The sequence below is a fragment of the Bubalus bubalis genome, chromosome 11 (assembly GCF_019923935.1).
Source record: "Bubalus bubalis isolate 160015118507 breed Murrah chromosome 11, NDDB_SH_1, whole genome shotgun sequence".
NCBI lineage: Eukaryota > Metazoa > Chordata > Mammalia > Artiodactyla > Bovidae > Bubalus > Bubalus bubalis.
The window spans coordinates 81,429,241-81,455,671 of NC_059167.1; the positions used below are offsets into that span (position 1 = coordinate 81,429,241).

A 26,431-nucleotide genomic window follows, 5' to 3' on the forward strand; every position below is an offset into this window, starting at 1 on the left:
TGAGGTGGCCAAAGTACTGGAGTTTCAGCTTTAGCATCATTCCTTCCAAAGAAATCCCAGGGCTGATCTCCTTCAGAATGGACTGGTTGGATCTCCTTGCAGTCCAGGGGACTCTCAAGAGTCTTCTCCAACGCCACAGTTCAAAAGCATCAATTCTTCGGCGCTCAGCTTTCTTCACAGTCCAACTCTCACATCCATACATGACCACTGGAAAAACCATAGCCTTGACTAGATGAACCTTTGTTGGCAAAGTAATGTCTCTGCTTTTCAGTATGCTATCTAGGTTGGTCATAACTTTTCTTCCAAGGAGTAAGCGTCTTTTAATTTCATGGCTGCAGTCACCATCTGCAGTGATTTTGGAGCCCCAAAAAAATTAAGTCTGACACTGTTTCCACTGTTTCCCCTTCTATTTCCCATGAAGTGATGGGACCAGATGCCATGATCTGCGTTTTCTGAATGTTGAACTTTAAGCCAACTTTTTCACTCTCGTCTTTCACCTTCATCAAGAGGCTTTTTAGTTCCTCTTCACTTTCTGCCGTAACGGTGGTGTCATCTGCATATCTGAGGTTATTGATATTTCTCCAGGCAATCTTGATTCCAGCTTGTGCTTCTTCCAGCCCAGCGTTTCTCATGATGTACTCTGCATAGACGTTAAATAAGCAGGGTGACAATATACAGCCTTGACATACTCCTTTTCCTATTTGGAACCAGTTTGTTGTTCCATGTCCAGTTCTAATTGTTGCTTCCTGACCTGCATACAAATTTCTCAAGAGGCAGATCAGGTGGTCTGGTATTCCCATCTCTTTCAGGATTTTCCACAGTTGATTGTGATTCACACAGTCAAAGGCTTCAGCATAGTCAATAAAGCAGAAATAGATATTTTTCTGAAACTCTCTTGCTTTTTCGATGATCCAGCAGATGTTGACAATTTGGTCTCTGGTTCCTCTGCCTTTTCGAAAACCAGCTTGAACATCTGGAAGTTCACGGTTCACGTATTGCTGAAGCGTGGCTTGGAGAATTTTGAGCATTACTAGTGTGTTAGATGAGTGCAATTGTGTGGTAGTTTGAGCATTCTTTGGCATTGCCTTTCTTTGGGATTGGAATGAAAACGGACCTTTTGCAGTCCTGTGGCCACTGCTGAGTTTTCCAAATTTGCTGGCATATTGGGTGCAGCACTTTCACATCATCATCTTTCAGGATTTGAAAGAGCTCAACTGGAATTCCATCACCTCCACTAGCTTTGTTGGTAGTGACGCTTTCTAAGGCCCACTTGACTTCACATTCCAGGATATCTGGCTCTAGGTGAGTGATCACACCATTGTGATTATCTGGGTCGTGAAGATCTTGTACAGTTCTTCTGTGTATTCTTGCCACCTCTACTTGCCATATCTTCTGCTTCTGTTAGGACCCTACCATTTCTGTCCTTTATCGAGGCCATCTTTGCATGAAATGTTCCCTTGGTATCTCTGATTTTCTTGAAGAGATCTCTAGTCTTCGCCATTCTGTTGTTTTCCTCTATTTCTTTGCATTGATCCCTGAGGAAGGCTTTCTTATCTCTTCTTGCTATTCTTTGGAACTCTGCATTCAGATGCTTATATCTTTGCTTTTCTCCTTTGCTTTTCGCTTCTCTTCTTTTCACAGCTATTTGTAAGGCCTCCCCAGACAGCCATTTTGCTTTTTTGCATTTCTTTTCCATGGGCATGGTCTTGATCCCTGTCTCCTGTACAATATCACGAACCTCAGTGCATAGTTCATCAGGCACTCTGTATATCAGATCTAGTCCCTTAAATCTATTTCTCACTTCCACTGTATAATCATAAGGGATTTGATTTAGGTCATACCTGTATGCTCTAGTGGTTTTCCCTACTTTCTTCAATTTCAGTCTGAATTTGGCAATAAGGAGCCCATGGTCTGAGCCACAGTCAGTTCCTGGTCTTGTTTTTGTTGACTGTATAGAGCTTCTCCATCTTTGGCTGCAAAGAGTATAATCAGTCTGATTTCGGTGTACGGTGTTAGCTGTGGGTTTTCACAGATGCCCTTCATTCCATGGTTCTCTGTGGATACCATGTTCCCCATTCTGTGTTGTTCTCCATGTACACCATGTTCTGTCATGTCTCTAGTCTTTGTACTGTTTCTTCTTTCTTTCTGTCCTCGGCAAGCTCAAGACTTTACCTGTAGGGTCCAATCCAAATATCTGAGAAGCTTTCCTTGACTTCCTCCAATAGGATACATCCAGTCCTCCTCGAGGTGCTACAGCACTGCTTCCATTTCTCTGCATGTTCTGTATAGGACAGTCATTATCCCCCAGTGCTCTGAGCTCTTGCAGGCCAGGACCGTGCTCCCAGACCTGAGGCAGCACCAGAAGGTAGTGGATAATCAGTAAAAATCAGTTGCAAGGTAGCCAGGCTAGGTTGACTGGATGGAAATGGCTTTCATACCACTTTATGTAACTTTTTAAGGTTAGAAATGTAAGCCTGTATATCCTTTTAATTTCTCCCTCAATAATCCATTGTGGCTTTTAGTTGTGAATCCAACTATTTAGAAAGCATTTCTAAAGCAGTTCATATTTCATCAGTACAACCTCTTCAGGGAAAGGAGTTGTTTCCTTGTTTGTCTGAAAATGATCTCCAGGTTCCCGGGGGTACCTTCTCAATTTAATATTACAAAGTAAGTAATACTTTTTTTCAGGGTGTTTAGAATTATTTACTATGCAGTAAGAAGTAAACTATGCAGTAAGAAGATTGCAGGCTCTCATTTCTCAGGATCTGGCTACTCTAATTACCAGTCACTGCAAAAGTGACTGAGGTCCAAACCTAAGTCTCCCCATCTGAAGAAGCATGAAAATAATGTTTCATGGGGTATTGATAAGGATCCAAGGAGATCACGTGGTTGGTGAGTTTTAGAGCAACTGACAAGGTGCCAGTTGCAGCTACACGTTGTTCCTTTCCACATAGACCATGAATTGCTTGGGGAGGAGGGACTGTATCTTTCCCTGTGGTTCCTTGATGCTTCCCAAATGCTACCATTTTTTTTGCCTTTATCTCTCTGCTTGAAGTCAGAGAGGCTGGCTGTCTCTTACCTACTCTGCTACAGGAGCTGCGCTAACTTCCTGAATATTTTTATTTTCCTTACTTGGACCTTTTTTTAGCGGTATGCAAAGAATGTGTTCTTTGAAATGCCTCTTTGACACTGTTCCTCACAGTGTGCTTTGGAGATCATATAAGTAACTCCTTGGCTTTACATGGGATCTTCCAAAGTGTATTTATCGACCATTCTGTTGGTTCTCCCAGAATCTCTGGAGGCAGCGATGAGTATGCTCTCTTGTGTTATTGACCACTCAGAGCTAAAAAGTCAACATTGGGACTTCCCTGGCAGTCCAGTGGCTAAGACTGCGCTTCCATTGCAGGGGGGTGCAGGTTTGATATACCCAGTCAGGGAATGAAGACTCTGCATGCTACACGGTATGGTCAAAAAAAAAGTCAACATTGGAGTCAGTTCAGATGGCGCAGACACTGTTGGGCAGAATGTATGATGCAGAACGTCTAGCTGTGCGGGAACTATGGTAGTAGAACAGTCAGAAAGCTTGGGTTTAAGTCCTGGCTCTGCCTTTCACAGCACTTCCTTCCATTTCTTTCTTTTCCATTCCCTCGGTAGCTAAATAGGATAAAACTACTATTACCTATTTCAGGGCACTGTGAAGATTAAATGAGAAGGATTCCCATGAGTTCTCCAGTGGCTGAGAACTCAGAAGCGTGGCTCAGTCCCAGCACTCTGGGCCTGGGCTGTGGACTGGCAGAGGGGAAGGAGATAGGAACTGCAGGAATCTGGGTAATGGGCCTCCCTTACATGGAAGAGGCTGGCCTCAAGACTTGCTTTTCCTAAGAATTCCTCATCTAGGACCGCCTCACCCTTTCCTCCCTCCAGGCCTCTGCTCTCGTTGTTTAGTCCCTCAGTTGTGTCTGACTCTTTTGTGACCCCATAGACGTAGCCCACCAGGCTCCTCTGTTCATGGGATTTCCCAGGCAAAAATACTGGAATGGGTTGCCATTGCCTTCTCCGGGGGATCTTCCTGACCCTAGGAATGAACCCGCATCTCCTGCATTGGCAGGTGGGTTCTTTTCCACTGAGCCACCAGGGAAGCCCCCTGCTTTATGGCCTTTGAATTGAAAACAATGTACCTGTCTCCTGGGTCTTTGCCTGAGGTCTTCCTGCCTCTCTGAGTCCCACTTCCTTCAAGAGGCAGCCTTTCGATGCTCCAACCACTGCTGTCTTCTTCCTCATTAATATTCCCAGTGTTAGGTGGATTTCAAGCTCCTTGAAATCCTAATATCCAGGATAGTACTGGTCTGTAAATCTGGCACAGGAAAGATTTACCAAAAGAATGAACAAATACAACTTTTTGAACAGCTATCATGGGTCAGGCTCTGGTGTTTCAAAGTTGAGTAAGATAAAGTTCCTGTCCTCAAGGAACTTAACATCTAGTGGGATAATTTGAGGCACATACAATATATTATCTTGTTTAATCCTCATAGCAGCCCTTGAAGGAGGCTGGAGGTTGAGAGATTGGCCCAAAGCCAGGCCAGGGTTACTCAGAGGCAGGCCCTAGCACTGAGGTAGAAGACGCCTCCTACTGCCCCCTCCCTGGGCGGGGGCGGGGGCGGGGGCTAGAGACTCTGCTTGATTCCAAGGGTAGTGTACAGAGATTGGAAGGATGGGGAAGGTGGCCACAGGGTGCATCACTAGAGAGCACCAGCTCCAGGATCCAATTACACCCCAGCGATCACTTCTTAACTTTGCAATGTTGGGCAAGTTACTGAGTCTCTTGAGTGTCAGTTTTGTCATCTGTAAAAGAAGAAGAGTACTGTGGTGGGCATCCACTGTTCTTACCTGGACAACATCCAGTCTTCTAGCAGCACTTAGGAACTGCTTCCCCCTCTGCAGTTGGCAGTAATGGGGATGGGGTGGGGTGGGGGTGGTTGTGATAGGCAAGCTAGCCAGTCACTGACTGTCTTGCCCTTTCTGGTTCTTGGCCTTTACTAGTTCTGCTTTTCCTTCTACTCCATGAGCTTCCCCATAGGGTAGAACCACAGCCTGCCCCACCAAATCCCTCTAATAAATTAGCTTTGTTGCTCTAAGTTTATTAGAGTCAGTTATTACTGCTTGCAAAACAATAACAAAAACTTTAATAGATCCAGACACCTACCTTGCAAGGTTGCGAGGATTAAATGATTAAATGAAGTTTGTGAAGTGCCTAGCCCAGTCCTAGCAGCAGAGCAAGCAATCAGTAAGGGGTGGTAATTGTAAGTTAACATGGAGGTGGGGGCAGGATGGGAAGAGGGGACAGGGCACAGGGAAGGAGAGGGGGATGGTTAACGGTTTGGATTTCACTGAGAGAAACCTTCCCCCGAGAGACAGGACAACAGAAGGGAGGGAAGTCCAGGCTATGGTATGCTCATTTATTCAAAATGTCTTTATTGAAACAGAATGATAGAGCAAGAAAGAATGAGGTCTGGGAGGATGTGGTTGGGCACAGGATGGAGTCCAGACCTGGTGGTACAGTGTGGAGCTCTCTCCCTGCCCCCTGACTCTAACAAGGGAGTGAACACCAAGCAGCAGCGGGGGGAGATGGGGTGAGGGCAGCCCCCTGAGCGCCCCTTCGTGTCTGGCCCGAGGTGCCTCTGAGCCTCGCGGGCAGCCCTGCCTCGCTCACTCAGTCCTCCCGCTCTCCTTGCCAGGGCCTTGTGCTACTTTTCGGTATGGGCCAGCCTCCTGCCAGGGTGCTCAGAGGTCGCTCAGAGGGCGGGGTTGGGGGTGGCAAGCAGCGGGACGTGGTCACAGCGGTTGGGTGGGGGCTGCCGCAGCAGGGAAGGCCGGCGGCACAGCTCCCCATCCCGGAGCACCTCCGGCAGGAGCTTGCGCTTGGTCTCCGGCAGAAGCATGATGCTGAGGATGCAGAGGAGCGCACAGGCCGCCAGGACCACGTGCTGCAGGAAGGCCCCATGGCCCATGTGGAGGCGCTGGGCTGGGCCACTCAGCCCGCCGAGCGCCCCCAGTGCCATGATGAGGCCCAGGCCTCGGCCCCTGGGAGAGACGACAAGGCCCTGAGCCTGCGGCTGTGGGCCTCATCCCCACCCTTCCCCAGCAGCCGCTCCTCTGGCATCCCTCAGGCCCTGTCCTCAGACAGAGGCTGCCCTGACAGCACGCCTGCTCTCACCGGACTGTGGTAGGGATGACTTCGGCAGCAAGGAGGGTACTAAGGATGCCGGCAGCTTGGGAGGAGAAGAGCCCAAGGACAGAGAAGGTGGTGATGGCAGCCTCATTCAGATCTGGAGGGCCAAGACGGGGCGTGAGTGGAGGCGGCAGATCATGCTTGGCCTCGTCTCTGCCGTCACCCCTTCTGATCCCTACCCGGGTGTGTCTGGGCATTCACTGATCAGTTGGGAGAACAGACTGGAGTGTGTGGCCAGGGGGAGGGTTGTGAAAGATCTGGGCAGGATCTGGTCTGGTCCTGGGAAGCCTGAGCCAGGGAAGGGAGGGAAGTGGCTGAGTCCATGTGGGGCACCTCTGCTGGGGTTCCTAGGCTGAGCCCACAATGCAGGGAAGGGAGGGTGCTTACAATCCCACAGGCCCAGCAGGGCCAGGGATGCAATGCCAGTGAGTGTCATCGAGAGAAGCAGGATGCCCCGGCGGCCAAATCGGTCCACGGTGACACCCAGGAAGACGCAGGCCAGGGCCGCTGTGCCACTGGCCAGCAGGGAGCACAGGTAGAAGTCCGATGGGCTCCCTCCTCCTCCCACAGGCTGGTAGCAGTGGCGAATGGCGTGGGCAATAAAGCTGTGAGACAGGGCGGGGAGGCACAGGACAGCGTCTGTGGTGTCTGCATTGCCATCTGCAGCCTTTCACCACCCTGGTTGCCCTCTGCAGGGGTCCTCAGGCCTTCCCCACCCAGCCAGCCCCCATCCTAGCTACCGGCGTGGCCCTTGGCCCCGACACCCAGGCTCACTTGGTGAAGCCCAGGATAAGCAGATTTTTCCAGATGTTGCGGTAGTTGAGGAGGGAAGCGAAGGAAAAGGAGGATGTTGCAGGGAGAGGGCAGGTGTTCTCCAGGTCTTGGGAGAGAGAGAGGAGCTGTTAGAAGGAACAGCTGAGCACTCAGGGTCCTCCTACATGGGTGGGACCCCTGTCTCTTACCCTGCAGGGCCTCCTGGGCCTCCTCTCCCAGCATCTGCCCATGGGGCCGGTTCCGCTCAGCCAGGATCCTCAGCACAGACTGGGCCTCCTCAATCTGTCGCTTCACTATCAGCCACCGCGCGGACTCCAGAAACAGGCCAGGCCAGCTGAGGGAGGGGGAAGGGGGTGCACTGTGAGGCTTCCTGTCTCCTGACCCAGGATGGAAAACTCCCACCTCTGAGGGGCTGGGGCTGGAGCAGGCCTGGATGAGGGTCAGTGGAGAAGAGGAGGGGTCTGCAGGCTAGAGCTACAGGTAGGAGGTAGAGAAGGGAATGGCCTGACAACAGGTAGAGGGTGATACTGACCCATAAAACAGGAAGAGGATGCAGGGAGCGGTGATCATTCGCTGAAGAAATCGCCAGTCCTTAGAGACAAGGGCCAGGCCCAGGAACAGGAAGTGCCCCCCTACCCCCACCAACTCCCCCGCCAGGGCAACCCGAAGCCTCTGGGTTGGGTCGCACAGCTCCAGCCCTGGAGATACAGCAGGGACAGGGAGGAGAGGCAGGGAGGAACGAGGTGTGGAAGAGAGGAGGGGAGAGGGAGAGAGGAGGACAGAGAGCAAGGTCAGACCCTGTGTGGAGGCTGCAGCCACTGCCTCCCACAGACTAACCTCTAAGGCAGAGTGGAGAGGCTGTTCGGACCTCTCCTCTCTCCTGCTCAAACTTGGGAGGGCTTGAGGCTCAGAGTCCCTGTGGGGGCTCAGCACTCCCAGTTTTTGGGCCCTTTCACATCAGACCTCTTATTTGACTTTCACATTAACCCTTGTTCAAGCTCGTACAGCTACTCAGGATTTCATTTTTAAAATAAGGCTCATTTCCTGACAGCAGTTAAGTCCAGGGCAAGGAAAGCTTTAAAGATCAGGGAAGGAGAGGGGTGTGTGAGAAGCAAGACCCCTGGATCCTTTAAAGGCCTGGCCAGAAAGAGCTGAGATTCCAGACAGCTGAAGAAGGGACTGAGGGGGTCCTAAGGAGCGTGGCAATGACCTGGGGATACAGACAGGCAGGCATGAGCCCCTAGGGAAGGAGCTCTGGAAGGGTGCCACTCACGCATCAGGTAGACACCAAGGTCAACGCCAGCAAGCAGGAAGCCGAGGAGGAATCGGAGGGCCATGACACCCGTGGAGGAACCTGCAGCAGCACCTCCCACTCCACAGGGGCCCACCAGTCCCAGAGTCAGCAGCACAATCCCACGTCGGCCAAACCTGGAAAGCAGGGAGAGCCTCTGGTCACCCAGACTCCCTGTGAGAGGAGTGGCTGTGTGGGGTCCAGCTGCCCACTTTAGAGATGGAGATAAAAGGATGAGGCCCAGGGGACAAGGGTTGGACTAAGGCTACAGGAGATGGGGAAGGATGGGGACCCTGGCTACTGGGCACTGGGGCGTGGCTATTGTTCTGTGGGGGATGGGACTACAGAGTCTCAGGGCTATTGGTCAGAGATGAAGGCATTTCTTCATGGAAGTGAGACCAGCTATCAGTGGGGATGGGATATTAGGGGAATTGGATCCAAGAGATCTTGGGAATACAGATATTGGTCAGTGGGGATGGAGCTTGTCTTGCTCAGACTGATCAGAGGAGATGGGCTCATTGACATACAGGGTTGGAACTACTGATCTAAGGAGGTAGGCCATTGGCCACTTGTCCATGGGGATAGTATTGGTCAGTGAAAATGGAGCTCTTGATCTTTGGGAACTGAGTAATTGATTTTGGGGGGTGAAGCCGTTTTTCCATGGGATTGGGACATGGGTCTACTAATCCATAGGAGTGGTCAGTGGGATAGGGTCACTGACCAGAAGATGGAGCCATTGATCCATGAGAGTGGAGCTCTTCATCCATGAGATAGGACTATTAATCAGTGGGGCTGATCACTAACCTCTGAAGATTGGACAGTTGATCTTTGGGGATGTAGCTATTAATTCCTGGAGTAGATATTTCAGTCAAGATGGATGGGACTATTGGCCAGTAGGGATGAATCTATTAATCCATATGCATAATCAGTAAGCATGGGGTCACAGAGCAGAGGAAATGAGAGACTATTGGTCAGTGGTGATGGTCACAGACTGTGAGTCAGTGGGGACAGGGTTCCTGATCCTTGGAGGCTAGGCTACTGGTTTTTAGGGGTAAGAGCACTGGTGTAATGTGGATGTAGACTGGGGTCACTGGTCATTGGGAAGGGGACACTGATGCCTGAGAGTGAAACTACTGACCCAATAGGGTGAGACCATTTCCATGGGGTTGAGCTTATTGGCTAAGGCTACAGAATTTAGGAGACTGAATTTAGGTCTTTGGGTATGAGGCTATTACTTCAGAGGAATGATGCTACTGGTCTGTGGGTATGAGGCCACTGATGGCTATTGATCTATGGGTTTAGGATCATTTGCCCACAGGGGTGTATAACTATTGGACAGTGAGGATCGGTATTGTTTTTAGGGAACTGGATTATTGAATGGTGGGTTGCCTTTGAGCCATGAGAGTTGAACTATAAAGCCATTTGGATGCGACTGTAGACCAGTGGAAATGTCTAATAATCCCCAGGGATGGGGCACCTGGTCAGTGGTGATGGTGTCAAGGATCAGAGATGGCGTTTTGACCCCTGGGAAGAGCTGCTGGTTGGTGGGGATGGGTTTGTAGATCTTTGAGATGAAACCACTGATTCCTGGAAATGAGGCTTTTGATCTGAGAGGAGCTGAGAGCACTAATGATCCGTGAGGATGGGACTATTAGCCTGGGGTGAGGGGTGCTATTGTGGTCATTGATCCATGGGGCTTAAACTATGGACCCTCCCCAAGAGGGTGGTCATTTGTTTGAAGAGTTGAGCTACTGGTCAGTGTGAATGGGGCTGTTGATATTTAGAAATTAACATAATGATCTTTAAGAATGAGGCCACTGAGACAGAGCTAACAGTCCAGGTAGACAGTACTGTTAACAGGGATTAATCTATGAAGATGGCAATGGAGGAGCTTGGTGGTAATAGGACAATAGAGGAGGAATTAGGACTTCTGCAGACCTAGGGGTTTTGGTCAGGAGGGATGGGGCCACTGATTCATGGATGTGGGACTGGCAGTGGGGGGAGAGTTATTCTCTGTGTGGAAGAGGTATGGTAAGAGTATTTCTTGGTGGGGAGTGAAGTTGAGACAGTGCTGGGGCCACCTGTCAATGAAAAGGAGAAATCCAGAGGACACTGCAGAGTTGAACAAAGCCTCTTCAGCCTCTTGCAAAGGCTAGCTGCCTGGGCCAGCCTCCCTAGCAAGCCCTCCTCTCTACTTGCTGAGCCCTCACCTGTCTGCTGGGTAGCCCAGGAACAGGTAGCCGGAGGCGAAGCCCAAGATGAAGAGGATCTGCTCCAGGATCACCTGCCAGCCCAGGTCACACACCAGATCCCACTGGGGACGTGAGAGGGAGGAGCGGGTGTGAGACCCCTCGCTGGTGGAGCGCAGCCCGCCCCAAGACCCGCGGCCCAGCGGGCCGCCTCACCTGGCCGATGGCGTTGGTGGTGAGCACCGGGAGGCCGTTATAGTCCCAGTCCTTGAGACAGTGGTTGAAGTCCGGCGGAGCGAAGCCGCTGCACGAGGGGTCCGTACTGGTGGCGAGGCGGCTGGCGGCGCTGGCGGCTAGGGCCGCGCTGGCGACGCTGACGCCGCTGGCGTTGGGGGGCTGCTCCCAGCCGGAGGCGTTGGGGGGGAAGGCCCCGTAGTGGCAATGCAGCGGGGGTGCCAGCGTGAAGATGGGGTCGGAGGCCAGGCCCAGCGCCACGAAGAGCACGGGCAGGCAGCAGAGGCCGAGCTGCAGCTGCTGGCCGCCGCCCAGCGCCCCCACCTGGGCGAGCAGCGCCTCGAAGCTGAGGGGGCCGGGGGGCACGGCCAGCGACAGGCTGCTGCCCATCCCGTCGCCGCCCGCGTGGCCCTCCCCCTCCCGCTCGCGTTCGCGCTCCCGCTCACCCTGCAGCTGCTCCGTGGGCACCGCATCTCCAAGGGTCCCGACCTGCTGGGGGTGGGAGTGGGGGTTGGATGGGTGGCAGAAGAAGGGTGAAGCGGAAAAAACCGCAGGGTAAGGGAAGAGGGCGGGCGCGAGCGGGAGGAAGGCGGTCTGCCGCTGGGGATGCACGGGAGGAAAATGCCAGACGCTTGTCCGGGGGTGCGGGGAGACGATGGCGTAGCCCCCAGGGCGCGGGCACTTACTCCGTTGGGGCTGGGGGTGATCTCTACAGTGCTGTCGATCTTGCTGCCGCCCCCGCCATTGGGCTCGGGGGTCCCGGTGGCCACCCGGGGAGCCAGTTTGCCGACCCCAGGGGCCCAGGCGGCCCGCACGGAAAGGATGCGCTGTCTTCTGGCCCAGTGGCGCGCCCGTTGCCCGGACAGAGAAGCCGAGAGACCCCGCTCTGCAGCTCTGCAGCCGCGGGCGCCTCCTCCGTCTCTGCGATCTCGGCGCCGCTTTCCCCTCCCCTTCCTCCAGACTCTCCTCCCCTTCCAACGTCAGCAGAACCTTCAGTCCAGACTCTTCGTCAGAGAGAGGAAGGGGGGCCAGGACCCAGGGGAAGAAGATGGGGCTCTGTCTCTGTTTCTTGGGTCTGCGGGCCATTGCGGTATAAAGGGAATAACTAGAGGATAGTACATCCCAGGCAGGTGCCAGCGATTCCTCTTTTGCTTCCAGTTCCTCCTCATCCATCTATCCATCCATCCATCCACTCACTCATCAGTACAATTTATTAAGTGTCTGCTATATTCTGGCCTTGTGCTGGGCTTTGGGGATAACAGGATGGACAAGACCGATATCAGAGTGGCTTACTGAGGAGAGAGACAGGTAGGTATACTGGAAAGGATGCATGCATATGGTGGACTGCACTAGGCACTATACTCAGCCTTGGCTTTAATCCTCTACAAGACCACTTCTCTGGTTTCACTACCCCCACCCTGGCTGAGTCTCCATCATTTCTCAACAGCATTTGATTTCGTTGGCTACCCCTTCCTCTAAACTCTTTCTTCCCTGGCTGCCAGGTCCCATACTCTCCAGATTTTCTTTCTCATGCTACTCTTTTCTCTACCACAGACTCATTCTCCTCACCATCAGTCAGTGCCTGTGACTTTGGAGGCTTGATTCTAGGTCCTCCTCTCATCTCATACTGTTCTCTCCGCCTCAGAATCTCACTTCTGCCCACAGCTTCCATCACCCTCAGTATAAATAATATGAGCCAATATAAACCTGATTCCTACATTTACATCTCCAGTTCCCACCTCTCTTCTGAGCCCCAGATCCTTGAAGCCACCTCTTATTTGCTTTCTTACCCTGGATGACTCACAAGGATCTCAAAGTCAATATGTCCAAGACCAAACTCATGGTCATGTCTCCCCTATCCCCCCAACTAGCTTGTCTTCTAGCTCTTCTTTCCTCACCGAATGGCACTTTCACCATCCAATTGTGGCCAGATGCTCGGGTGACAGCCCTTAGAGTGCCCTCTTCCTTAGCCCCGCTCTCCACCCCATGTCAAATCCTCTACAAAATCCTATCCATTTTATTTCCTGTGTAGTTCTCAGATATTCTGCTTCTTTCCATCTATCTCTGGCACCACTAGTCAAGCTACCTGTTGTGCAGACTGCTTTAGCCTCCCAGTTCTTAACCAGTGCTCTGGATCTGCTTTGTTTCCAATCCTTTCCCCCTATCTGTTCATAATGCAGATGGACTGATCTCTTCAAAATGCAGATGTTTGTGCTCCTTTCCTATTTAACAACCATCAGCGTCTTCTACCGTCAAGGTAAATGCAAGACCTCATAGTGATCCCATACTCTCTGCAGCTCTCTCTCTTTTTCTCCAAATTCTGCACACCAGTCACACTGACATTCTTTCAGTTTTTCCAGTGCTACAGGGCCCTTGCATATGCTGGTCCTTATGCCTAGAAGTCTCCTCTACTGTAGTCAAGTTCTCCTTCAGCTGTTAGTTCAAGCATATTTGCCTCAGAGAAGTCTCTCCTAACTCCTTGAATTGCTACTCAAAGTATAATTTACAGACCAGGAACATCCACATCACCTGGGAACTTGCTGGAAATGTAGAATCAAAGGCTGTTTTCAGATACTTTGCATTTTTAACCAGATCCCCAGGTATATGTACATTAAAGTTAGAAATGCACTTCTCAAGATTTGATTTGCCTTTTTTTTTTATTGAGATTTGATTTCTAATAGGTTCTTTATTCTCTAATCCCAGCTAAGTGTTGAAAAGGATGTCCCATCAATCTCAAGATGGAAATCCATTCTATCTTGTCTCCACTGAACCACACTTCTAATTTGTCCCCTCTGTTCAGAAATTTTCCAGATATGGGAAAGTCTTCTAACGCAATAAGCAACCTCCCCCCCTCGCCCAACCCATTTCAGCATCTCTTCAGTCTTTACTTTGGTGCTGTCACAGGCAACATTCCTTGGGGATTTACTTGCTAGTCTCCTCATGTCTGTCCTGGAATTGTAATCCACGTAACTTTCTGCATTGCTGGGCTGTTCACACGCATTATCTTGTTAGGGCCTCACAATAGCCCTGGGAGATCACTACGTTCCTTTTCATATTAGAGAGGAAACTAGGACTCTGAGGATCTGACAGGACTTACCTGCAGACACAGGTACACGGAAGCTTGCATTGAGACCTCTGACTCTAATTCCAGGCTGATCTCTTGAAATTCTTTCTGGAAGGTGGTGGAGGATGGCCTCTGTTACGTCTTTAATGCCAACACCTACGGGTGAATTTTGGTGGCCCCAGCCTTTGGAAATGAGTTTCTTTTGAGAGTGAAATGAGAACAAAGAACCTCAAATGGAGGAGGCAAATGCATGGGGAGAAGGGCCAAGGTACTGACTGTGATTGAATTTTGGGGTACCTCCAGTCCAGTCACTGTGCCAGGGTAGAATCTTGGGAAAGCAGAGCTTAAGCAATGGATCTGTGGCTTGAACTTCTTCCCTTGTGGTGAACGGCTGAAGTGATCCCCTGTCTAGGCCATGGCCCATCAATTTCACCAAGGCCCTGTGGACTATGCACTTCTAACACATTGAATTCATTGGCCCCTCAGCTCCTCTAAAAGGTGGTGTGTCCAGAAGGACAGTCAGCAGGAAGTTGGGAAGGGGAGTTTAAGGGACTTAAACTCTTGGGTTAACCTAAGGGAGAGGGCACCCAGCAGTCCTCTCCAGTGGGTCAGAGCTGTCCTGTGGCACAAAGCTGAGCACAGCTGGGATGACCTCTTCAGCAGGGCACCATCAAGGCTCCCTCCCCTGTGTGCACCTCTCTGATGACATCATCTGACATCGGTCTTGGAGGAGAGGCCTTGGTCAGGAATCAGGGCCTGCCTTCCCAGAATGCTACATTGCAGACTATTCTTGGTTCTCTCATCCTCGGGGTCTCAGCACAGATACCACCTCCCCAGCAAGCCTGTCTAAAGTCTCCAATGGCCTCTCCCCATCTACTCAGTCACATATCACCCTGTTCATTTCCATTACCAGCAACTATCAACTCTGTGGCAGGTTCCTTTTTTTTTTATTTACTTGTTTCAGCTGACTTGTTTCTATCCAGCCCACCCCCACAATGGACCGTCAGAACTGTGCCTGGCACATCATGGGAGCTGAGAACCTGCTAGATGAACAGTTGGAGAAACAGCAGAACTTCCCCACAAACCCTAAGGGCAGACTGCCCACAGTATGTGTCCCAACAGTTTGGCTGAGGGTGCCGGGTCTGCCCCCCAGGCTCCCAGGAAGCAGAGTCGGGGAACCAGAAAGCCCGGTTTATTGAGGTGCACCATGTCAGAGGCCCAGCTCTCCTGCTTCTGCGTGGAGGAGTCCTCTGGCCTCTCCCAGACCTTCCCACTCTGGGCTGCCAACATTCTGCCCTTGCTCTTGGCTAACAGGGAGGCGCCGATGTTCCAAAGCCAAGACACAGGACAAAAAAGGGGCTCCTGGTGGCTCTAGGTTTCAGCTACTTGGCTCTCTGTGGGGTTAAGATTCCGGAGGGGTTGGCCTTGCAGTGCCCAAGAGCCTCCACCCCAGGCTGAGGAAGGAGGAAGGTCCCTGGAGGGCCTGGTGCCTGCCCCTGACAAAGCAGGGAATAATATTAAATATAAATAATTTATACAAAATGGCTCGTACAAAAAGCTGTGGGGTAGGGGAGGAGGGGCTTCAGTGAGAGGCTGAGATGCCTGAAAAGGGCAGTAGGGGGAAAGATGCCTCAGTGTCTCCTAGTCCTGAAAACAGAGCCCTCCAGCCACCTGAGGACTGGAGGCGGCTCTGGGAGGCAGGTGAGGGCAGAGCAGAGACAAGGGGCTCAGGGGGCCAGGCTGGTGAGCAGAGTGGTGAATTGCAGGGCCCGCCCTGCCAGGTCCGCCACGCACTGCGCCATCTCTTCGGCTGCAGGGCTGGATGGGTAGCCCAGGGCAGCCCCCTTGATGGCCAGCACAGTGGCCCGCAATGCCTGGCCCAGTGCTGTGCCCGCGGCCCCGACCTGTGCTCGCAGAGGGGCAGAGGCTGCCAGGCGGCCCAGGGTATCCCCAACGAACACCAGGCGGTGAGCAGCCACCAGCACCCGCTTGCCATGGGGCACAAAGAGGCGCGGGGGCTGCTTTGCCTGGGTGCTGGACATCAGGGCCGCCACAGCCGCCTGCAGTGTTGAGTAGTGGCCCTGGCACTGCCCGGCGTAGAAGTGCAGGAGCTGTAGATCTCCAGTGGGCAGAACCAGTGGCTCCCCGGGGGACAGGGCCTCCTAAGGGCGAGAAGAGTGTTCAGCGGGACTGCTTGGCCAGTGCCACTTCCATTCTTATTTCCTTTCTCCTTCCTTCCCTTTGTTCCTCATGCCTTCCTTTCTCCCTGAGCTCAACCCCTTTAAATTGTACCTTCGCCTATCAGACAATTTAGATTCTCTTAGTGAGTGACAGGAAGATGCCCAGAATTGACATCTGATAAATCTGGATTCAAACAACCTCAAAAACAAGTCTCTGAATGTCATCATTCCTTTATCTCCTTTATCTTCTTTATCTATGGGGAGCCTAGTACTACACTGTCCAGTGTAAACATAATGCCAACCACACATGCTATTTCATATTTCCAAGTAGCCACATTAGAAAAGTTACAAAGAAATTGGTACATATTTTGTAATTCCATATATTAAAAATGGTGCAGTTTCAACACTGTAATCAATATAAAAATTATTGAAATTGTTTTTCATACTAGGTCTGCAAAATCTGGCGTGCCTTTTATCTTTACAGTGCACTCCAGTTCGGACTGGTCACACTTGGGGATCAGTAGCTGCATGTGGCTTGTGGCTACCACACTGGATAGTGCAGTTCTTGTTTCTGCCTCCTAAGGCTGCAGTGAAGATGAGTTGATCTTCACAGAAAGAGCTGAGAACACAGCATTGCAAACTGTAAGCACCGTATGCGTGCTAACTATGGCTATGATCAGTGCTGACAGGTGCAATGTACGGAGCACAGGGTCTGGCGCTTGGTACAAACGTGACAGATGGTAGCTATGGTGATTAGGACCATTCTAGACCATGAGTCGAGGAGACAGTCTCATTCTCTGAGACCCAGAGAGATTAACTGGCGGCTTCAGAGGCCCTGGCTTCTTAGTGGTGGAGCTGGAATTAAGAGCTAGGTCTCTTAGGAACCCAGGAATTCACAGTTGGAAGGAGCCTCAGAAGTCACCCAGCCCAGCAACTCTGTTCCCCTGAGTGCTCGGTTTTCTGACTCCTCTCCAACACATTCTTTCCTCTCTTTCTGAATTCCTGGTATCCTTTTCTAAGTTCCAGCTCCTTTCTGGATTCTAACTCCTCTCCACCCCAACTGTCCTGTTTCGCTGAACTCTTACCCACCTCCTAAATAGATTTCCCTTGATGCTTCAGTTAAGAACACCCCTTCTTCCAAGTTCCTGCTCCTCCTCCCTTGCCCGCTGCTCTAGCACCAACTGCACCGGTTACCTGCTGCTCTGGCGGCTCCCTCTCCAGCTGCTCAGGATCCCCTGGGGAGGCCTTATCTGGAGGCCTGGTTTCCTGAACTTTATCCACGCCCTGCAGTAGGGGATAAGGGCCTCAATGCAGGGGTAGGGGAGCAGGGCAAGGCAGCCCCCGGGGTCTTCCTGCTCCTCCCCACTCCCACTTCCTCCTGAAGGTCCCTCCTCCCATCGGATCCGCAGCCTCCTGACTCTGGGTCTGGGAGAGCCCTAGTGGCAGGTCAGAGAGCTTGGGGACCCCAGGTTGGTTTGCGGCACTGACACAAATGATGTGGTCCAGTACAGGGGTCCCAGGCCACAGGGTACAGGCTCAGCAGAGGGAAAAAAGGGAATGGAGGAAGCCAGGGTCTGCCTCTGGGACCTCAGGTCTTGACCCCTGTTCTCCTGGAGGCATTCTGGGGGCTGACTGAGGCAAGCTCACCTTCAGGTGGACGTAGTCATACTCCTCGGCCACAGGGATGCCCTCGTACTCGTTGTGGTGTCCTGCTGGGTGGTCCTCCACCTCCCTGCCCTCCGGATCCCCCTCCACCTTGGGACCCCCGTAGCCAGGCAGGCGCGGTGGGGGTGGGGGCAGGGGCCTGTCCTGGATGCTGCCCTTCCGGCCTGGAGCAGGAGAAGGAGCCGGGGAAGGGCTGGGGGCCTCCGGCACAGGCAAGGCAGGCAGGGGGCGACGGGACAGACTCTCGGCTGAGGGCAGCCGGGGCCTGTGTGGGGGTAGGGGGCTTCTGGCCAGAACGAGGGCCAGGGTGTCCAGGTCACTGGAGGCCGAAGCTCCCAGGGGCTCTGGAGAAGGGGGTGTCTCCGGCCCCAGCAGGGGGACGTCGTAGATGCCCTCGTCAGCGCCCCCGCCTTCCCCGTCTGCCAGCAGTTCCTCTGGTGCTTCGTACAGATTGAGCAGGGCTGATGCTCGTTTCAGGTTGGAGGGGGCAGCATAGAGGGGGGGCCCTGGCTCCCGGCCCCCCTCCCACTCCAGATCTAACTCCAGGTCTGATGGTGACTTTGGGGCCAGAGGCACGTCATAGGGAGCTTCATCCTCTCCAAGGGACTGGGGGGCAACCTGAGCCAGAGGGCGGGCAAAGGAGGCCGGGGAGTCATAGGGGCCATTGGAGGGAACTCGGAGGGCAGTGGGGGGTACGTCATAGACCTGCAGAGGAAGAAGTTAGTTACTCTCAGGCTCGGCAGTGGGCCCCCCACTCCCCTAACCCATCTTCGAGAGCCATCTGTCCCCTGTCCAACAGACACATGAACCCCTAGCCCTCACCTCCAAGGCAGCTCCAGGGGCAGCCAGTTGGGTCCCACCACCTCTGGGGACCTTGTAGATGGGGTCAGGGGAGGGTGGGCAGGGTCCAGTTGGAGGTCTTGAGGTAGGACAGAGTCGAGCTGGGGGTGGCACCACGTACAACTGGGGGGGATCGACAGGCAGGTGGGTCAGGTGGAGTGGGGAGCAGGGAATCATAGTGTGCGCCTGGGAGGAGCTTAGACACCTTCCATCCCCCTCCCTGTGCCAGTGGAGAAAGAGCCCAGAAAAGACTTGGCAGACAGGATTTGAACAGCAGAGTCAGTGCAGAGCCTGGGGGGTCTCAGGGCTCTTCCTGTCCCCACTGCACTAGCAGAGAGGAATGGGTTGTCCAGGATCAGGGCTGGGGGGCTCCTGTGCTCACCTCCTGGTCCTCACTGCCGTGCTCTGGGGCTGGATGTGGTGAGCCTGGCTGGGTTGGGGGTACCTGGGAGAGGCCAGGCTTGGGTGCTGGGCCAGCGGGAAGGAGCTTCACTCTGTTGGCAGGCACGATGCCCTGCTGGCCGTGCAGGGAGCAGAGGCACCAGCCATCCAGCCCACCAGCACCTTCCCTCTGCAGCACCCGTAGAACGTCCCCTCGGCGGAAGGACAGCTCCTGCGGGGACTCAGCTGTGTTGTCGTACAGTGCCCGGGCCAGCTGGGCCTGGTGGGTGAGGTGGGAGCAGGGAGAGGGGTCTTCACACACATCATCAGGTCACATTACCCCTGCTCAAAATACAGAGCTCCCTGGTTTCCTCAAACTAAACATCTGACCTCCCGACTCAGCTCTTCCTGATGGGCCCGGCCTGGCTTCAGTGCCATTCCCTGCATTCTCTCTCTCTATTCTTTGATCTAGACAAGCTCTTTCCCACCTCAGGGCCTTTGCTCTTCCTTTACCCTTCCCTGACTCTTCAGTTGATTAGACCTTTTCATCCTTCAGTTCTTCAATTTCTTTATTTTTTACTGTGCTGGGTCGTCATTGCTGCACAGGTTTTTTCTCTGTTGCGGAGAGCGGGGGCTACTCTCTAGGGGTGGTGCATGGGACTCTCACTGCAGTGGCTCCTCTCACTGCAGAGCACAGGCTCTATGTGAATGAGCTTCCGCAGTTGCAGCACATGGTCTCAGTAGTTGAGGTTCCCAGGCTCCAGTGCACAGGCTCAAGTTGCTCTGAGGTGTTGGGATCTTCCCAGACCAGGGATTGAGCTTAAGTCTCCTGCATTGGCAGGCAGATTCTTTACCACTGAGCTACCAGAGAAGCCCCTTCAGTTCTTCTTCAATGTCTCCTTCTCCTGGGACTTCCCTGGTGGTTTGGTGGTTAAGATTCTATGCTCCCAATACAGATAATGCAGCTTCAATCCCTGGTCAGGGAACTAAGATTCTGCAGGGCATGGCCAAAAAATAAATAATGTCTCCTTCTCACTCTTCTCCCCACCTCCTTCTGTGTCTGTCTCCACCTATTACTTCCTTCACCTTAGTTTATACTGTTTGTCTGAAGTGAAGTGAAGTGAAAGTCGCTCAGTTGTGTCCAACTCTTTGCGACCCCATGGACAATACAGTCCATGGAATTCTCCAGGCCAGAATACTGGAGAGGGTAGCCTTTCCCTTCTCCAGGGGATCTTCCCAATCCAGGGATCGAACCCAGGTCTCCTGCATTGCAGGTGGATTCTTTACCAGCTAGACCACAAGGGAAGCCCATACTATTTGTCTACTTACTTTTAAAAATAGATTTCTTCCCTTGTACTGTTAGCCCTGTGAGAAAAGGGACTATTATATTCCTAGCCCCTGCAATCGGCTTGACCTGGAATCAGTCTTCCATGAATGTATGCTGAATGAATTACACAGGGAAATCTTGCAAAGGTCTCCCATAGAATCTCCATCACCTTCCCTGTTTCCCAGTCAGTATCCCCTACAAGCAGGTTAGATTAAGCAGCTGCAGAGATACCTCATTCTGAGAGAGACTGGGAGAAGTCCAGCGCATACAGAGCCTCGGCATAATAGGGAAGAAAACAGAAACCAAAGCAATTGTTTTGTTCTCAGTCTTAGCAAGTAAGGTTCTACCAGCAGAGGCTGAAGTTACCATGAAGAGAAAAGTATATACACTCGTGTGTGTGTGTGTGTTTGTGTAGGGGGGGCTGGTGGACCAACCAAGAGCAAAGATTTATCAGACTGTTTCCAGTTCTCCTGGTGGGGATATCTAAGCTTTTTCCTTTGAGAGCTATGTGCGTGTGTGCGAAGTCACTTGAGTCGTGTCCAACTCTTTGCGACCCTATGGACCATAGCCTGCCAGGCTCCTCTGTCTGTGGGATTCTCCAGGCAAGAATACTGGAGTGGGTTGCCATTTCCTCCTCCAGGGGATCTTCCCAACCCAGGGATCAAACCGCGTCTCTTGTGTCCCCTGCATCAGCAGGTAGGTTCTTTACCACTAGCGCCACCTGGACACTATGGGCTCAGGTAAATCACAGACACCAAGTGCAAATTATATATCCAGACACTGAACAAGTGTTTGCACTAATCATCTCATCTCATTTAATCCTCAACCTGATAAGGGAGGTGTCATCATTATCCCTGTTTGGAAAGGAAATTGGAATAGAGAGCTTGGTATGTTGATATGTTGCCCAATGACATATAGCTGGTGCAACGTGATTTGAACTCCAGGCTGTGTGATTCCAGAGGCTGCATTCACACTCTTTTTCACAACCACAAGCATAAAGACCTACTTTTGGGGAGTTCCCTGGTAGCCTAGTGGTTAGGATGCCGGACTTTCACTGCCGAGCCCCACGTTCAATTCCTGGTTAGGGAACCCAAGATCCTGTGAGCTGTGTGGCATGGCCAAAAAGAAAGGATCTACTTTTTTCTTCTTGTATAGTAACAGTAGTAAAGTCAAGAGGGCCTGTGACATCTATCTGGACAAAATTATAATTCAAAAAGATACATGCACCCCTAATTTCATAGCAGCACTATTTACAATAGTCAAGACATGGAAACACCCTAAATGTCCATTAACAAATGAATGGATAAAGATGTGGTGTATATATCCACATGGAATACTACTCAGTATTGGAATGGAATGGAATACTATGGAATTCTACTATAATGGAATACTACTCAGCCATGAAATGGAATACTACTTAGCCATAAACTACACACACACACACACACACACACACACACACACACAGTGGAATATTACTCAGCCATAAAAAGAACGAATAAATGCCATTTGTAGCAACGTGGATGCAACTAGAGATTATCATACTAAGTGAAGTCAGAAAGAGAAAGACAAATGTCATACGACATCACTTATACACGGAATCTAACATATGACACAAGTGAACCTATCTGTGCAGCAGAAATGGAATCACAGATGTAAAGAATATATTGTTGGTGCCAAGGGGGAGGCGTTGGGAGAGGGACGGAATAGGAGGTTGGGGTCAGCAGATGTAAGTTTTTACATATAGAATGGATAAGCAACAAGGTCCTAGGGTAGAGCACAGAGAACTATGTTGAATATTGTATGATAAACCATAGTGGAAAAGAATACTAAAAAGGAATGTGTGTATATGTATAACTGAATCACTTTGCTGTAGAGCAGTAACTAACACATAATTGTAAATCAACTATACTTCAAAAAAAAAAAAAAGACGATCCATAGCTCAAACATGATTTAAGTTCATAGGAAGTTTTCACGATGTTCAAGTTCCCTTTACTAGTCACTCATCACTGGACTCCGGTTCCACCAAGTCGTTTGGTAGAATCAGGCTTAAGCCACTCACACTATCAAAATATATTTCACTTCTGATATGTTTGCTAGTGGCTTACACAGAGATGGTAGAAAACAGGTAGTTAGGCACTGAGTAGTTAGTACTGAGTAGGTAATCCATGTGGATTGACTAATATGGTGAAACTTCTCCATCGGGTAGGCTGCATTTGGTCAACAGACATTGGGGGAAGGATGGCCTGCTCAGCCAGGGAGAGTGCATGCTCCTCTTGACTGATATTTCCCTCAGGTAGAGAGGTTGTCCAGCCCTTTATGGCTGGATGAGATTAACAACAAACTGATTCCTTGCCTGATTCCAAATTCATCAAACTCTTTTCTGATTACATTTTGGCTTCTAAAGGCAATTGTGCCACAGAAAGCAAACATGCTAGCCAGATGACACAAATTCCTGGTTAGCTTGGCACTTTTCTTTCTAACTATAAATTAGAAATTGGTGTTTTGGATCTAGGCAGGCAGTTAAGAGCACTGTTTTTAAGGCAGACAGACCTGAGTTTTGAGTCCTGGCTCTGCTGCTTTCGAGCTGGGTGACTTTGGGCAGTCTGTTTAACCTCGCCAAGACTCAGGTTCCTCCTTTGTAGAATTCCATATCCATAGCTGAATATCCACTTTCAGATAATAACAGTACTAGCTTCAGAGTTGTTGTGAATACTGGATGAGACAATGCATCATGAACCAGGACATACCAAGACAAAGTTTAGGGCCAGTAAATACTCGAAGAAGATTAGCTGTTTTCAGGGTCCTGTGTGTTTCACGAGTATAAACACCAACACTTTCCCCTTTCAAGCAAAAAGAAAGATCTACCTCCTGGGACTATAAAGATGATTAGCTGGCTCCTGAGGCAGCATCTTTATGTCGGAGTATCCCCCTCCCCCTTTCTGGCTCTGAACTAGAGTCTTCTCCCCATCATATAGATTGAGAAGCTGAGGAGTTTGGTCTGAGAAGGAGTGAAAATCTAACTCATCCTTGAGAGGTGTGGGAGGAGGTGAGCAGCCATGCTTCTCTTCCCAGCGTCACAATCCTCCTTCCTAGAATGCCCATTCAGAGGAGTCCAGAAAACAGGTGGCAGCCCCGATTTCCCTGGGCATCCTAGGGCCTAGCGAAGGGTAGAAACGGGATACAGTTGCTGGGATTCAGGCTACAGGAATACAAGACAGAAAGCAGGGGCGGGGCTGTGAAGAGCTCCTCCTTGTGTTCAATTTCAATTCTGTCCAATGGGATCAAACCTCCCTTGCAATTGCGGGAATCCTGCTGGAGTCGCTGATAGACTGATTGATGATGGGTGTGGCCACCCCAGCTCTACTCCCTCCTCAGGGGCCCAGCTGACTTGTGAGGGAGTGGCTGCCCTATAGAGGGGTGGCAGTGAGCCACACGTTCCCTGGGAGGCCGCCTCCCACCGTCCCATCATGCCAGCTGTCTCCTCCCTTTGTCCCTAGTCCCAGGAAAGTGGCCAGAGGCTGGCTGACATCAACCTCCCCTCCTCTCTCTATTTTCCCTTGCTCCCTGCCTGATCTCCATCTTTTACTCTATTTCCCCTCCTTTCCTCCATCCCTCCTCTAGAGCAGGGCTTCCTTGGGCCTTTTGCCCTCCGGTTTTCCTGGAGTCACCTCCATTCTTTCAGCTCCCTTTCAACCTTTTACAGCCCTCCCAATCACAAACCCCTGCCAACCTCCAGTGGCCATCGGTTCCCGCCCATAGAAGAGGAGACTCAAGCTTGCCCCCTCCCCTCCTTCCAGGGGCAGCCTCCAGAAAGAAAGAGAGGAGAATGGGAAGGGGAGGAGAGAAGGGGAGGCCAGACCCAGTAGGCGTTAGGGATGAGAGGCGAGAGGAGGTAAGGGAAACCAACGTGCCAGAAGGGGGACACAGTCTCCTGAAGAAGCAAGGGACGAAGGAGCGAGACAAAGAGAAGGCAGAAATAAAAGTGACAGGAGTGCAGGACAGACCGTGGCGGTCTCTGCCCGTCAGCCTCCTCTCTCTGGTTGGACTCACCGACGTGGCTATGGCCATGGCCTTGGCCTTCCTCGCGGCCAGCTCCAGGCCAGGCTCGGTTTCGCTGACTTCAGCAGCGGCTGACCCGCACCATGGAGGCGGCCCCCGGCTGCGGCGCCTGAATCGTGGCCTCCCCAGAGGTTGGAGGAGGAGAAAGAAAACCCACAAAACTCCCCAAATGGGAGGCAGCTTGGCCGGGCAGGAGGAGGAGCAGGGCGGGCCGGGGCGTCGCTGCGGGACCTCATCCAAGGGCGCGCGCTCTGCCCCGTCCCCGCGGCCTCCCGGCGGCTGCAGGGTGGGCCAGGCCCCGGAGCTGCCTGTCCTAGGCCTCGGGGGCACCCTGGGTCCGCATGGGCCCAAAGCTTCCTTCCAGTGCCAGGAAGGGCGAGGAGGTGGGAGCTGGGGCTGCGCTCGACGCCTCTTCGGGCCACTCAGGACGGCCTCGAGGGCAGGGAGAAGCCGCCGGGGCGGTCGGGCTGGACGAACGAGTTTAGGGGCCAACCTTCCCCACCCGGAGCCGCGCCGGAGAGCGGTGCTCCCGGGGCTGAGATCCGGGCGTCGGGGGCTCTGCAGCAGCCCCGCTGCGAGGGAGGGGGCGGGGGTAGTGAAAATCGAGAAGTTTGTCTCTCTTCAAAGTCGCCCGACTTGGCAGCGGAGGCCAGGCTGGAGCCAAAGGCCTCGGAGAGCAGGGAGGCTGGGCTGGACGACCCCAGTGGCGGCTTTCTGCCCCAACGCTCGAAGCCCCCAAGGCGAGCTCCCGAGCACGCACACTTGCTCGCAGCGCGCCTGGGGGTCTGGGGGCGCCGGGACCGTGCCTCGCTACGTGCACGAGGGCCGGGCTCGAGGGGGCGGGACGGCCTTCCCCACGCGGCCCCCTCCAACCCTCGGCGCCAGCACTCCCGCTCCCACCTTCGGCCCCCTGGCCCAGGATGCTGGCCCCCGCCGCCCCGCTTACACGCACCCTTGGCGGGGCCCCTCTGAGCACCCCAGGGCTCGTGGCAGCCCAGGTGTCTCTGGGAACCGAGAGAAAGGCCACAAAGCAAAAGAAAGAGCAAACAGAAGACTAAGGAGGCGCAGCGGCTAGGGTCCTGCGGACTCGCCTGGAAGTGGGGTGGGGGGGGCACTGAGAGGGCTGGAAAGGGTCCGGGGGTCGCGCGCTGCTTTCAGGCTCACCCCCCGCTCGCGGCTCCCCTTCCCTCCCCTTCCCAGGCTCCCGGCGCCCTCTGGGTGCAGCTCCTTTCTCCTCCCCTCGGGCCCTCTCGGCTCCGGCGCGGGGCTCAGTCCCGGGGATTAAGAGAAAGGAGGGAGGGGAAAAGGGAGGGGAAGGGAAGGGGCGGAGGAGAAAGGGGGACGAGCCCTCCAAAGGCGGGTGTTGAGTTTCAGCTCAGGACCCTCGGGCTAAATTGCGCGCCCCCTCCCGGCTCCTCACCCCCTCCAGCTCCAGCCCGACGTCGCGGCGGACCTCCAGGTGGTCCGGTTCTCTCCCTCCCCGGAGCTTTCGTCTCCCCGTCACGCCCCCGCTCTCGCCCGCCAGCCCCTGCTTCCCTTTCATCAGCCCCACAACTGTCTTTCCTTTGGGAGGGAGCGCGCTCCCTCCGCCCTTCTGGGGTCCTCAACGGAGCCTCTCTGCTCCCTCGGCGTGGCCTCCGCAGGGGTGGCCGGCCGGGGATCTGGAGCTGACACAGATTCTAGCCCGGGCGAAGGAACGTGAGGCCCGAGCTGCTGGTTCCGGAGCTGGGGGCGGGCGAGCTGGCGGGTTGTGACGCCTCTGCCAGTCTAGGCCTGTCCCCTGCCTTCACTCTGGCTCACTCCTGCTGCCAAGTGGAGTAGAAGTGGGCACTGCGGACACAAAAGGGCAGGACTCGTTCAGAGAAGCTGGGATTTGGACCCCCAGGAGCTGAAAGGATGAGGCCCTGGTCCTCACACCTGTCGGCCCTATTATTGCTCCTTCGCGTGCCTGCATCCCTTCAGCTCCCCATTCCCTCCCCGCGTTCTTTCTCTTGGAAAGAAGACTTCAAAGCCCCCTCAGGGGCGCTGGAGAAGCCGCCTTCTGTTTTTGAGGTTCCTAGAATTAAAAAAAAAATGAGATGCCAATCTGGATTGAAAAGCTGTAGCATATTTTCAATATTTACGTTTAACGCATTAACACTTCAAACACAGTCGACAGGGGCTCTATGCGTAGCCTCATTTGGAGATAACATCTG

The 26,431-nt window shown here is 52.8% G+C and overlaps 2 protein-coding genes across 5 annotated transcripts; both read right to left on the reverse strand.

Annotated features, from left to right (window-relative positions):
• Window positions 1-5,452: 5,452 nt before the first annotated feature.
• Window positions 5,453-11,674, reverse strand: SLC22A17 (solute carrier family 22 member 17). Of its 2 annotated transcripts, none has more exons than XM_025296101.2 (10): window positions 11,404-11,674; window positions 10,700-11,209; window positions 10,505-10,608; window positions 8,277-8,431; window positions 7,536-7,701; window positions 7,192-7,337; window positions 7,004-7,109; window positions 6,617-6,834; window positions 6,215-6,326; window positions 5,453-6,081 (listed from the first exon to the last, which is right to left on the reverse strand). In XM_025296101.2, exons 2-10 carry the CDS (start codon window positions 11,105-11,107, stop codon window positions 5,793-5,795), a joined length of 1,704 nt encoding a protein of 567 aa, XP_025151886.1. In that variant the 5' UTR covers window positions 11,108-11,209; window positions 11,404-11,674; the 3' UTR covers window positions 5,453-5,792. The 2 variants fall into 2 exon arrangements, with proteins under 2 accessions (XP_025151886.1, XP_025151885.1); XM_025296100.2 differs by having other exon boundaries at window positions 10,700-11,206; window positions 11,404-11,540.
• A 3,035-nt stretch (window positions 11,675-14,709) lies between these two features.
• On the reverse strand, window positions 14,710-25,967 carry EFS (embryonal Fyn-associated substrate). Of its 3 annotated transcripts, XM_006065733.4 has the most exons (6): window positions 24,228-25,967; window positions 18,849-19,127; window positions 18,449-18,589; window positions 17,609-18,331; window positions 17,156-17,245; window positions 14,710-15,943 (listed from the first exon to the last, which is right to left on the reverse strand). In XM_006065733.4, the coding sequence occupies exons 1-6, from the start codon at window positions 24,243-24,245 to the stop codon at window positions 15,509-15,511; spliced, it is 1,686 nt and encodes a 561-aa protein (XP_006065795.1). In that variant the 5' UTR covers window positions 24,246-25,967; the 3' UTR covers window positions 14,710-15,508. The 3 variants fall into 3 exon arrangements, with proteins under 3 accessions (XP_006065795.1, XP_044781255.1, XP_044781254.1); XM_044925320.2 differs by lacking the exon at window positions 18,849-19,127 and having other exon boundaries at window positions 24,228-24,852; XM_044925319.2 differs by lacking the exon at window positions 18,449-18,589 and having other exon boundaries at window positions 24,228-24,852.
• Between the last annotated feature and the right edge of the window lie 464 nt (window positions 25,968-26,431).